Consider the following 13,662-nt stretch of genomic DNA (forward strand, 5'->3'; position numbering starts at 1 on the left):
TTTTAGGTCCAGAATGCTGTAAATAAGCACCTGATGCTGGTGGGTGGTACCTCACCATCGATTTTGGAGGTGACAGGTTCCCTTTAATGATCTAAGCACGCTCTCATCACTAGTAATTACCTCCCTTGGTTCAGTTCTGCATCGCCTCTGCTGCTCTGGAAGTTGGTTGTATAGGTTGCAATGGTAAGGTTGTGCCAACAGCACTGCAGCCAATCACTGGGCTTGTTGGTGCTCTGATCACAGGTGAATGACTTGCGAAATCAAGAGTTGCTTGGTTCTCTCAGACCCCAACCCCAGTTACTGAATGACTAGATGGCTGCTGTCATTATGAACTTAAACAGAACTGACAATTTCATATATCCACAATGGCTACAAAAAGGATCAAACTTTACAGACCTGAGTGCTAGTATTCAGCACTGTGTAGAGCAGCGGTCCCCAACCTTTTTGACCTAGAGAGCCACATTCAGCACTGATAGAGGGTCGCAAGCCACATTCAGCTCTGAGAGGGGGTCATGAGCAACATCCTGCTCCTGTCCTCAACGCAGTGCCAACCAGTGAGAATTCATTCCAAAACAGTACACTGAGATCCAGAGGTTACCACAATGCCCCAATTCAGTATTCTCCAATCAAGGACTCCCAACACACTGACAAAAATCCAGCTTCAAGAACCTCCTGAAACAGGTAATATCATCCCCATAACTAAAACATCTCTAATCCCCTAAGACCAGTATATGTGTACCCAGATCTGCTCTTCTGTGCAGGGCTACTCAAAAATTCACCATTTTGAGATGTGCTCTTCATACCTGTTTGCTAGACCTGGAGCTAATGCACCAAGCTGGCAGACAATCGTGAGCCACAATTCATGGGACTGTGAGTCACAGGTTGGGGACCCTGGTGTAGAGCTTAACTTTATTACTAAATCGATACAACCCTGTAAATAAATTAGTTTTTGGTCACTTGTGAATCTTCACTTGGCGCGCTGCCAGGATTCTCCAAAGCTGGCGGTGAGACTTGGTGGACAAGTAACCAAATGTAAGTATGTGATGCACATATTCCAGTCACATTCCAACTAGACATGTGACCTCGCTCAATTTACTTATATTGAACAAGGCTGCGCACTTCTAGTTGGAATGTGGCCAGGAGTGTGCATATCCTGTTGGCCCTTACTGACTATAGACTTGTGAATCCTCACATCGTGCACAGTGACTGCAGACTTTAGGGCCAAACCTGGACAACGCCTAAGTTTGGATTGAGTTTGGACAACTGTTATACTGTAGTCATGACTGGCTGCAAATGTAATCTTTTTTTTTTTTTTTTTTTTTATAGTGTCTTCTACGGCTCGTCATTGGCACCTACTAAAATTTTCCTTAGTTGAACAAGTCTATTGATATTTAAAGGCAAATCTTGTCATTTTTCATTATTTTAGATTCCCAAATCTGGATACAGGACCCTAAACAGTCTCTTTAAAGATTTGTTAATGTTACATCCTTTGAATTTCCAACTGAGTGTAGCGAAATCTGCAGTTTCCACCCACTGTTTTTCATTCATTTCACTCATATCTTCTGTGCTGTTCAAGAAAAATAATAGATTATTCATTAAACATATTCTTAGTCCTTTTCTGATGACACATTCTGCTTTAAAGCACCACTAAAGTATGTATTTTTATCTTTTTTCAGAGCTAGAGTGGTGCTGGTAATGTAATGTAAGGTCCCTGTCCCAGGTCTTATACGCCCTTCAGTGTTCTGAATTACTGGAAGTCGGAAGTTGCATCACAAGTTCTGAATGAAAGTCTATGGGAGCCAGAACGAGACATTCATAGACTTGTATTGAGTTGCGCTCCATGAAACATTGGCGCAATCTGGCAGGTCACAAACTGGACCAACAGAAGTGGTGGTGAAAGTATAAGAGCAGGATCAGGGAACTTGAATTAGAAGCACCACTCTAGCAGCAAATAAACAATGTTGGAGTAGTGCTTTATAAAAAAATATATATTTTTTCAGCTTTTGAGAAATATGGGACAGGAAATTTAAGACCATTGCATGTGAAAAAAAGACTGCTGAGCTTTGGGGGACACCATTGATCCAGTTTGTAGTGTCTTGCCTTTTTATGCTAAAGTTCTATGGATCAGTAAAATCATATTAAAATAATTAGATTAGTTTATCATTGTCCCCTTGTTCTAGAAAGGCAAATAATGGGGCTGGGACTTGATGTGCCTTGGCCAGACCTGTTAAAGGGAATGTCAGGTCAAATGTTCTATCTAAACCAGTATTCCCCAACTCCAGTCCTCAAGAGCCACCAACAGGTCATGTTTTCAGGATTTCCTTAGTATTGCAAAAGTGATAATTGAATCACCTGGACAGGCAAGCATTCAATCACCTGTGCAATTTTAAGGAAATCCTGAAAACATGACCTGTGGGGACCACTGCTCTAAACTATTAATATGGGCATCCGGGTTACAGAACGCTGAGGAGTGATACCTGTGGATCTCATATCACGTGGGATTGCTGAGAAATCCTCTTTTATCACTTTATATAAATCACCTCTTCCAGGCTCTGGGGAGGACGCTGCCTGGAAGATTACTCTGCCTCCAGAGATTATTCTATATGTATGGGAGTTACCAGTGTGATATGTAATGGCCGCTCTCCTGATCTCACTGCAGAGCGGTGTGTGATTATACCTGACACATCTGACATCTGCAGCTTCCATCTCACAGGCAGACAGGGCTGTGCTATTGTTACAATACATCAGGGTTGCAAAAAATGTATTTGCAAGGCAACAAATTAAATTTTTCCTGTTCTGTGTTAGTTACTTGTCACACTAACCTCTGGAGGCAGAGTTATAAAAAGGTGACGTTCTCTTCCAGGCGGTGTCTTCCCCATAGTGTGGAAGAGCTAATTTACTTATAAGAAAGACATGGCTTTCTCTGGAAGACATCGGATCTCAGATATTATTCAGCTTCCTATGAGCTGATGGCTAAGGATGAACGATCCTACTGATAGATTGCGTCAAATAAACAATTTTGGCAGGAAATATGTTACAAGGTATGGACAAAAGGAAGTTGACCGACCTTCAAAAAGCAAGATGAAAACGTAATCAATGATGAAGGCTGATTTGTTAATGACAAATGGGATCACTGATGCTTTGGACAACATACGGTCTACCTTGGCTGTTTGACCATAGAAAACACAGCCCGCCAAAACATACAAGATGTGAATGAAGGTGATGCTCCCTGGCAGGAAGCAAATATATTGATAATCTCAATCTGGGAAGGAGTAGATCTAATTGTGATGCGGACCTGTCTATATGTGACATCTGGTGCTGCATATTGAGGCCTAGAAGCTTCATACAATAAAGAGCAGTTGTCGGAGAAGACGTGTGTGATCACCTGCCACACTACAGAATGAGAAAACGGACGGTGCCATGATTTCATGATTTGGAAGTACTTACACAAGTCTTGAACAAAACATACGTTCTGACAGTGCGCACACAGAGAAGAAAAGCTTGGGATCAAACACTTTCCCTTCACTTGTCAAAGCCATGAGCTCGTCCATAAGTCCAGGATCAATTTCATTGAAGTAAACATCGTTCAAAGCGCTTTCCATTTCCTAAACGCAAAATAAGATTTATTTTTACATGCATGTAATGGATATAATTGAAAAGGTCTTGGGTATACTAATAGATCACAGACTGCGCATGAATCAACAGTGTGTTGCAGCAGCAAAATCAATTCTAGGATGTATTAAGAGAAGCATAGAGTCTAGATCACGTGAAGTCATTATTGCCCTCTACTCCTCTTTGGTCAGACCTCATCTGGAATACTGTGTCCAGTTTTGGGCACCACATTTTAAAAAAAGACATCAACAAACTGGAGCAAATTCAGAGAAGAGCGACCAGAATGGTGACCAGTCTGCAAACCATGTCCTATGAGGAGCGTTTACAGGATTTGGGAATATTTAGCTTGCAAAAAAGAAGACTGAGAGGAGACTTAATAGCTGTACAAATATCTCAAGGGCTGTCACATTGTAGAAGGATCATCTTTATTCTCATTTGCACAAGGAAAGACCAGAAGCAATGGGATGAAACTGAATGGGAGGCGACACAGATTAGATATTAGGAAAAACTTTGACAGTGAGGGTGATCAATGAGTGGAACAGGCTGCCACGAGCAGTGGTGAGTTCTCCTTCAATCAAACAGAGGCTGGACAGACATCTGAGATGGTTTAGTGAATCCTGCTTTGAGCGGGGGGTTGGACCAGATGACCCAGGAGGTCCCTTCCAACTCTAACATTCTATGATTCTATGATAATTCACAAAATAACTAGAAACTGCACTAAAAATATGAAGTTCTCTAATCACAGACCATTTATGCTTTATTTTAAATGGGGATCAATGGTTCTCACTTATTAAGATATTCAATCAATACTAGATTTGTTGGTGTAAAGCTGTACCTAGGCCTTGCCGCAAGAGCGAAGAGGCGCTGTCAAGCAAACAAATGCGTCACTCCTTCTTAAGGCCAGGTTCACACCATGTTTTTTGCAATACACATAAAGCTAAATAAAGATTATTATCATAAAGCATACTTTTTCCTGCTAACTGTAAAACACACTTTTCTGCTAAACAAAAAAATGTATGTGTCTGAATACTGTTTTTGCATAAGACAAAAATGTGGCAGGCAGCAAAAAAAAAGTCTTTTACAATAAGATTTGCAGGCCCCAATTCCTTATTCAGTCCTCTGTTGCAGCCGGGCGTCACTTCTGCGGTAGGCATCCGCAGCCTGGTATCTCCTGGGCACCTTGTGTTATTTCCTAGGCACAATTGGCATAAATGATGTTGAATTTCCTGGCCGCGCTTTCCTACACCCCCTTCCTGTGAAGCAGCGACCACTTTAAAAAAAAAAAAAAAAAATTGACAGATCTCTTAAAAACAGCAAAGTCTCAAAAAAAATATTTTGAGTGGTTTTATGCTAGAACTCTGACGACAACTGTTTAATGAACAATGGGACAATGTATGACGGGGAGACCTGTCCAGCAGTCCGGTGGGAAGATGCTGGTGGGGCCAGCCCCCGTGACTAGTCCGCTTGGTCTGTTTTCTCTGAAATGCCATAAGATTTGTTTTTCAGGCCCTCCAAGGGGAAAGAGATTTCTGCATCTGAACCAACAAAGCGGTTTTGTTAAATCTGCAGCTTGTCAATTCTTTCAGAGCTTTTTCAGTATTTTTTCACCCAAGTGAATGTAAAAAAAAATGCACATAATTTACGCAGTGTTTACGCTCTGGTTTTTGCTGCAGAAAATTATGCCGCACATACTCAACATGTGTGTACAATGCATGCCATAAACCATGGATATCTGTCATGATGGAGCCGGTCTGAGTCTTGCTGGCTGTCACAACCATGTCTGCTGGAAATATGGGGTTCCCATATTATTTTTTTTATTCCATATAGGAACTGATGCATGTATGATATTTTTCTGTTCCTGTTTGTCTACAGGCACTCGCTACGCCATACAGCACCACTTGTCTGCGTTAAAGGGACAGACCAGAGTCCTTCGTGTGGGCTCCTGCTATCCCGTGTCATTGCTGAGGCTGCTGATCACCAGAGGATCTGCCTGGATCAGAATCTCCTCTGATCTGGGAAGTTGTAGGATTGCAGCTGTTTATTACCGCCATCGTACTCTCCGCTGACGATTCTGAATATAATGGCAGTGCCTGCACAAGCATCTTGACGTAATATGTTAGCACTATTTTTGGGGTACATATAATGGAGAGATTTACTGCTGTTTTTTGTGTTGCAGAAGGGAGGATGGAAAGTATAGGGAATTTAGGGCCAAAATTGACTGTAATGTGAAGAGCCAAACCTTTTAAAGAAAAGGGCAGTTTTTGTTTTTTCCTCCCCTTCTTCCAAGAGCAGTCATGTAAATGTTTGGGGGTTTTTTTTGTGAGACAAGTTGTAGTTTTGAATTACACCATTCACTTTCCCATACAATTTACAGGAAAAAAAATCCAAGTGAAAGGGAATTGCAAAAAATGCTATTCTGCCATTATTTTTTGGGGGGTTAATTATGCAGTAAAAATGAACTGGCAGCGATTTTTTTTGTTTTTCAGGTCGGTACAATAACGTTACTAAACATGTCCAGTTTTTAATTATTTTAGCAAAGAAAAAAAATCAGAAATTTGTAAAAAAAAAAAAAAAAAACTATTGTGTCTAAAGCAAGTGAGCATTTCTGCTACATAGAGCAGTGCTGAAGCCCTGCTGTATCTAGCACAAGTGGTCGGATGATCGCAGCTTCTAGTCTCCCATGGAGACTATTGAAGCAAGTAAAAAGTAAACAAAATGTATTTAAAATTTTTTGTATATATATATATATATATATATAAGTTCAAGTCACCCCCCTTTTGCCCCGTTCAAACTAAAATGAAAAAATCAAATATACAAGTATTTGGTATCGCTGCATTCAGGATTGCCCAATCTATCCATATAGAAAAATAATTAAATCAATCGGTAAACGGCGTAGTGAGAAACAAAAAAGGAAATGCCAGAATTACATGTTTTTGGATGCTGCAGCATTGTAATAAAATGCAATAACAGGCGATCAAAAGATTGTATACACACCAATATGGTATCAATAAAAACGTCAGCTCGGCGTGCAAAAGATAAGCCTTCACCCGGTCCCAGATCCCGAAAAATGGAGACGCTACGAGTTTTGGAAAATGGCATTTTTTTTTTTATACAAACTTTAGATTTTTTTTAACCACTTAAATAAAAAAGAACCTAGACATGCTGATGACGAGTGCACTGGTGGAATTTAACCACAGGGTGATTCTTCACTCCCGGGAGAGGGGGGCTGGAAGAGGAGTCCGGGAAATGGCGTGCTGTGTCTGGCTGGTCACGTTTTTAAAATGCGGTAAAGACCGCCACAGAGCGGGTCATTTGCTCCGGCAGTCCCCCCAGTTTGGAAATGGAACAACCGCAGGAGCTGAAACATCAGCGGCGGCATGGCAGCAGTAGTGGAAATCACACTGGTTGGAAGAGTGGCATCGGGAGTGATAGTAGAACTAGCCAGCAGAGCCACAGCTCCAATAGAATCTTGACAGAATGGATGAATCCACAGCCTCAAGAGGGGATCTGTTGGGTGATATGATTCCTCCTCCAAATCCGGTACGCTTCCTAGCCCCTGAGTGTAAAGTGATCTCTTTGAGGAAGATTCTGCTTCATCTTGGGATAAAGCTCCAAAGTTAGAGGTGACTGTCTTGAAGGAGATGCCAAAGGAGATGGCAGCATATGTTACACAGAATACGAAAGACACTGTGCAAGGAAATAAATCATTAAATATAATGTTTGAAAAAATGGGTAAACACCTAATGCAAACAATACCTAATACAGCATCAGTCACTACTGACGGTGTTAGGGTTTGCGGAACGCACCAAGTATATATATATATGTATTAATAGGTGCGTTCGCAACCCGGGGTCCACCGTGCAGCAGAGGAACCTGCTGCTGGCAAATGGCGCTATATGGCGGTATAAGCTAACTCTGTTAACTCCACAGATTCGCTAGAAACAAGATGCTGTGCCCTGTTAACCTCACAGAGGTACACAGCTACCAAACAGCAAAACTGTGGTCATGCAGTCAGAAACAGGCAACCTACTCCTCGTCGGAGGTGCCGGTATTCTAGGGGCTTATTTCAGCCAAACCCTAACCACATCCAGACATGACCACACTGGCGCTGAGATCATAGACTTTGGTTTGATACTAGTGCATGGCCGTGCGGCCATGCAAACCTTTTGTAGCTGTAGCAGACAAGGACCTTCCAAGTGGTCCAATAGGAGCTGCTACAGGGCTTGAGCGTGTGACCCCCGACCTCTAATGAGAGGTCCTCCCGTGGGCATGCTCAGTGTGTGCAAAGCAGGACTTGGTCCCAGAAAAGCCTTCACACCGCTGACCAGTGCTGGCTACAAAAACAACCTGGAAAGGCAGCAGTAACCCTTTGCACAGTATCAGGCTGAGCGAGACGCTAGGACTGACGTCTGCTGAGCAGGCTCCACTGCGGCTGAAGCAGAATGGGAGACTGCAGCAGACATGGCTCGAGATTCCCCCTGTGCAGCGGTGGGAACTAGACTCCTAACATTACCCCCCCTCCTGGGGCCTCACTACGCTCAAGGGCTGCAATGAGCAACGGAGCCCGAATGTGCTCCACAGGTTCCCAGGTTCTGTCCTCTGGGCCGTGACCCTTCCAGTCCACAAGATAATGTTTCTTGCCACGTACCACCTTGCACCCCATGATAGAGTTCACCTCAAACTCATCCATGGACGAACCTGATGTCCCGGCAAATGACTCGGAAAACCGGGACAAATAGACAGGCTTTAAAAGGGAAACGTAAAAGGTGTCGGTGATACCAAGACACGGAGGAATAGCCAAACGGTTGACCTGTTCCAGAACCTTGAAAGGGCCTATGTAGCGAGGCGCAAACTTAGTGGACTCAACTCGCAGCCTGATGTTACGGGCGGAGAGCCACACTAAGTCACCAGGAGCAAAGGTCGGAGCGGGGCACCGGTGTGCATCAGCAGAAACCCTCTTTCTCTCCTTGGAAGCCCAGATGGCATCCTGTGTGCGGTCCCAAATGTCACGTGCTTCCACTGCCCAGTCTGCCACCCTAGAATCTGTGGATGACACGGGCATGGGCACAGGAATACGCGGATGCTGGCCGTAATTAAGGAGAAAAGGAGTCTGCCCAGTGGAGTCGGCTATGGCGTTGTTCAAAGAAAATTCCGCCCAAGGTAGCAAAGATGCCCAGTCATCCTGCCTGGTGGAGACAAAATGTCGTAAGTATATGACCAGAGTCTGGTTGGCCCTCTCTACCAACCCATTCATCTCGGGGTTGTATGCAGAAGAGAGATTCAGCTCAATGCTGAGTAAACGACAGAGTTCTCTGCAGAACTGAAATGCGAACTGAGGACCCCGGTCACTGACAATTTCGTCAGGCATGCCATGTAAACGGAAAACATGTTTGACGAACAACGCCGCTAAAGCTCGTGCAGAAGGTAACCGTGGAAGCAGAACCAAGTGCACCATCTTAGAAAAATGGTCGGTGACAACCCAGATAACTGTACAGCTACGAGACTTGGGTAAGCCTACCATGAAGTGCATCCTGACCATCTCACAGGGCCTGTCTGCCAACGGCAGGGGGTAAAGTTGCCCAGCAGGCCGTTACCGAGGAGACCGATTCTTGGCACAGGAGACACACGCCCGAATATAGTCCCCAACATCACGGGCCATATGCGGCAACCAGTACGTCCTCGCCAAAAGCTCAGATGTCCTCTTGGTCCCAAAATGTCCACCCACTCTGGACGAGTGAGCCCAAGAGAGAACCTCCGGTCGCAAATTAGATGGAACAAAAGTCTTGCCTGGGGGCACAGACTCTAGCGAAACCGGAGCCACAGATCTCAGGCTCTCTGAAGGACAATAAGCTGAGGCTCCTCCTCCTCTGATGACACTACAGAGCGAGAGAGTGTCGGCAGGAACGTTCTCCCTGGAAAGAAAATGGAGGGTGAAATGGAACCGGGAGAAGAACAGGGACCATCTAGCCTGGTGAGAATTTAGCCGCTGGGCTGTCTGTAAATACACCAAGTTCTTGCGGTCTGTGAACACCTGGAAGGGAAAGCGAGCTCCCTCCAGGAGGTGTCTCCACTCTGATAAAGCCAACTTCATAGCTAGCAACTCCCTGTCCCTAATGGAATAATTCCTCTCTGCTGGTGAAAAGGCCTTGGAGAAGAAGAAGCAAGGATGCTTCCGACCTTGAGCATCCTTTTGGAAGAGGACTGCTCCAGCATCAACGGATGAGGCATCCACCTCCATAATAAATGGCTTATCTACATCGGGGCGATATAGGATGGGAGCAGTAGCGAAGTGTGACTTAATCAAGAGAAAGGCCTTGGAGACCTCCTCCGACCACAACTTGGGATTTGCTCCCTTCTTGGTGAGGGCAACCAAGGGAGCTACCAAAGTTGAGAAGTGGCGAATGAACTGGCGATAGTAATTAATGAACCCCCTAAAGCGTTGCACCGCTTTGAGAGAATGGGGTTCCTGCCAGTCCATCACAGCCTGTAGCTTGGCAGGATCTATAGCCAGTCCCTGGGCAGATGATATAGCCAAGGAAAGGCAAGGACTCCTGCTCAAACACACATTTCTCCAACTTGGCATAGAGGGAGTTAGCCTGTAGGAGTTCGAAGACCTTGCAAACCTCTCTCTGGTGGGAGTCAATATCTGGCGAGTAGATGAGAATATCATCCAGATAAACTACGACCGAGGTGGAAAGCATATCCCGGAAAATGTCGTTTACAAATTCTTGGAAAACGGCTGGGGCGTTACAGAGCCTGAAGGGCATCACCAGATATTCATAGTGCCCTTCCCTGGTGTTAAAAGCCGTCTTCCATTCGTCCCCCTCACAGATGCGAATCAGGTTGTAAGCACCCCGCAGATCTAATTTAGTAAATACCCTTGCTCCCCATAGCCTATCAAAAAGCTCAGATATCAGAGGTAGTGGGTACTTATTCTTAACGGTGATGGCATTAAGACCCCTGTAGTCTATGCATGGACACAGTTCTCCACTCTTCTTCTGTACGAAGAAGATCCCAGATCCTGCAGGTGACACTGACTTCCTAATGAATCCTCTTGCCAGATTCTCTTGGATATACTGTAACATTGCCTCCGTCTCCGGGAGAGACAACGGATAGACTCGACCCTGGGGAGGCTCAGCACGAGGCAAGAGGTCAATAGGACAGTCATAGGGGCGGTGAGGTGGAAGGGTCTCCGCAGCCCTTTTGGAGAACACGTCTGCATATGCCAATATTGCTTGGGGAGAGGATAGATCTGCGGGTACCTCAGTTTTAGCAACCTGAACGCTTTCCCTCTGACATCTACCCCCACAAGATTCACCCCATCCTAAAATTCTGCATGTGGACCACTCGATATGAGGAGAGTGATACCGTAGCCAAGGCATCCCTAACAGGACCTCATCAATTCCCTCAGGAATGACGAGCAGAGATATAATCTCCTGATGAGATGGCGACAAGGACAGAGAGAAAGGGATGGTCTGGTGTGTTATCTGTGAGGGCAGTGTCGACACATTCACCACTCGTACAGTTACTGGTTGAGCTAGCATTACCAGGGGTATTGCATGACGTTGTGCAAAGGCAGAAGACATAAAGTTGCCCTCTGCCCCAGAATCCACGCAGAGCTCTACCGAGTGAGTGAATGAGCCTATTGTAATTGTCCCCTTAAAGGAAAATTTGGAGGCAAACGTCGCCGTGTCTAGTGTACCTCCACCTACTACCACTAGACGCTGACGTTTCCTCGACCGCTGGAGACATTTGGTGGCAAGATGTCCTGACTGCTGGCAAACATGACAGACCTTGAGTGCACGAGCGGTCTGGGACTTAGATCCTGCTCGTGACACTTCCATGGCCTCATGGACCAGGACCGGAGATTCCGAAGGTTTGGCGAAGGTGGGAGCCAGCCGAAACCTCTGCCTACACTGGGCCCGCTCTAACCTCTGCTCGTGAAAACAGGTCAATATGGGTAGACACAGCTATTAACTCCTCCAGTGTGGCGGGAATCTCCCTTGAGGCCAGAGCGTCCTTCACGTGGTCAGCCAGACCCCTCCAAAATATAGGGATAGGGGCTTTATCCGACCACTCCAGCTCAGATGCTAGGGTGCAGAAGTGGACGGCAAAATGGCTGACCAAGGACGAGCCCTGAGTCAATGCCAACAGTTGGAGCGCTGTATCATGGGTGACTCGAGGCCCTAAAAAGACCTGTTTCAGAGGGCTCAGGAACAGCGGAGCACTCTGCGCCACATGATCGCCACGCTCCCACTGTGGCGTAGCCCACTCCAACACCCTGTCCGACAGGAGAGACACAATAAATCCCACCTTTGCCCGCTCTGTGGGGAAACGTGCAACCAGGAGCTCGAAGTGTATAGAGCACTGGCTCATGAAACCCCTACAAGATTTACTATCACCAGAAAAATTTTCTGGCAGCGGAAGGCGAGATAGAGTCGGTACAGGGGTGGCCATGGACAAGGTTGCTGTAGCCACGCTAGCAGCCTGAACAGGAACTGCAGTAACATCTACAGCTGAGGTTGTGCGCTCGAGAGCCGCCAACCTACCCTCCAGCTGCTGAATGTACAGCAAGGATTTCTGTTTGTCCGCCATTTACTAGCCAGACCCTGGCGCTAGTATTATGTTAGGGTTGGCGGAACGCACCGAATATATACAGTGGGGCAAAAAAGTATTTAGTCAGTCAGCAATAGTGCAAGTTCCACCACGTAAAAAGATGAGAGGCGTCTGTAATTTACATCATAGGTAGACCTCAACTATGGGAGACAAACTGAGAAAAAAAAATCCAGAAAATCACATTGTCTGTTTTTTTATCATTTTATTTGCATATTATGGTGGAAAATAAGTATTTGGTCAGAAACAAAATTTCATCTCAATACTTTGTAATATATCCTTTGTTGGCAATGACAGAGGTCAAACGTTTTCTGTAAGTCTTCACAAGGTTGCCACACACTGTTGTTGGTATGTTGGCCCATTCCTCCATGCAGATCTCCTCTAGAGCAGTGATGTTTTTGGCTTTTCGCTTGGCAACACGGACTTTCATCTCCCTCCAAAGGTTTTCTATAGGGTTGAGATCTGGAGACTGGCTAGGCCACTCCAGGACCTTGAAATGCTTCTTACGAAGCCACTCCTTCGTTGCCCTGGCGGTGTGCTTTGGATCATTGTCATGTTGAAAGACCCAGCCACGTTTCATCTTCAATGCCCTTGCTGATGGAAGGAGGTTTGCACTCAAAATCTCACGATACATGGCCCCATTCATTCTTTCATGTACCCGGATCAGTCGTCCTGGCCCCTTTGCAGAGAAACAGCCCCAAAGCATGATATTTCCACCACCATGCTTTACAGTAGGTATGGTGTTTGATGGATGCAACTCAGTATTCTTTTTCCTCCAAACACGACAAGTTGTTTCTACCAAACAGTTCCAGTTTGGTTTCATCAGACCATAGGACATTCTCCCAAAACTCCTCTGGATCATCTAAATGCTCTCTAGCAAACTTCAGACGGGCCCGGACATGTACTGGCTTAAGCAGTGGGACACGTCTGGCACTGCAGGATCTGAGTCCATGGTGGCGTAGTGTGTTACTTATGGTAGGCCTTGTTACATTGGTCCCAGCTCTCTGCAGTTCATTCACTAGGTCCCCCCGCGTGGTTCTGGGATTTTTGCTCACCGTTCTTGTGATCATTCTGACCCCACGGGGTGGGATTTTGCGTGGAGCCCCAGATCGAGGGAGCTTATCAGTGGTCTTGTATGTCTTCCATTTTCTAATTATTGCTCCCACTGTTGATTTCTTCACTCCAAGCTGGTTGGCTATTGCAGAATCAGTCTTCCCAGCCTGGTGCAGGGCTACAATTTTGTTTCTGGTGTCCTTTGACAGCTCTTTGGTCTTCACCATAGTGGAGTTTGGAGTCAGACTGTTTGAGGGTGTGCACAGGTGTCTTTTTATACTGATAACAAGTTTAAACAGGTGACATTACTACAGGTAATGAGTGGAGGAAAGGGGAGACTCTTAAAGAAGAAGTTACAGGTCTGTGAGAGCCAGAAATCTTGAT

General features: G+C 45.5%; 1 protein-coding gene across 1 annotated transcript in view; it reads right to left on the minus strand.

The window, feature by feature from the left end:
• Nucleotides 1-13,662, minus strand: part of LOC138672894 (uncharacterized) — a 51,462-nt gene continuing 37,800 nt past the window's right edge. Inside the window, exons 6-7 of the mRNA XM_069761328.1 lie at nucleotides 3,448-3,605; nucleotides 1-1,567 (exon numbers count right to left, since the gene is read on the minus strand). Of these exons, the coding sequence (XP_069617429.1) occupies nucleotides 1,423-1,567; nucleotides 3,448-3,605 (303 nt within the window). The 3' untranslated portion in view covers nucleotides 1-1,422. The remainder of the gene's footprint in view (nucleotides 1,568-3,447; nucleotides 3,606-13,662) is intronic.

This window comes from Ranitomeya imitator, chromosome 3 (assembly GCF_032444005.1).
Source record: "Ranitomeya imitator isolate aRanImi1 chromosome 3, aRanImi1.pri, whole genome shotgun sequence".
Taxonomy (NCBI): Eukaryota; Metazoa; Chordata; class Amphibia; order Anura; family Dendrobatidae; genus Ranitomeya; species Ranitomeya imitator.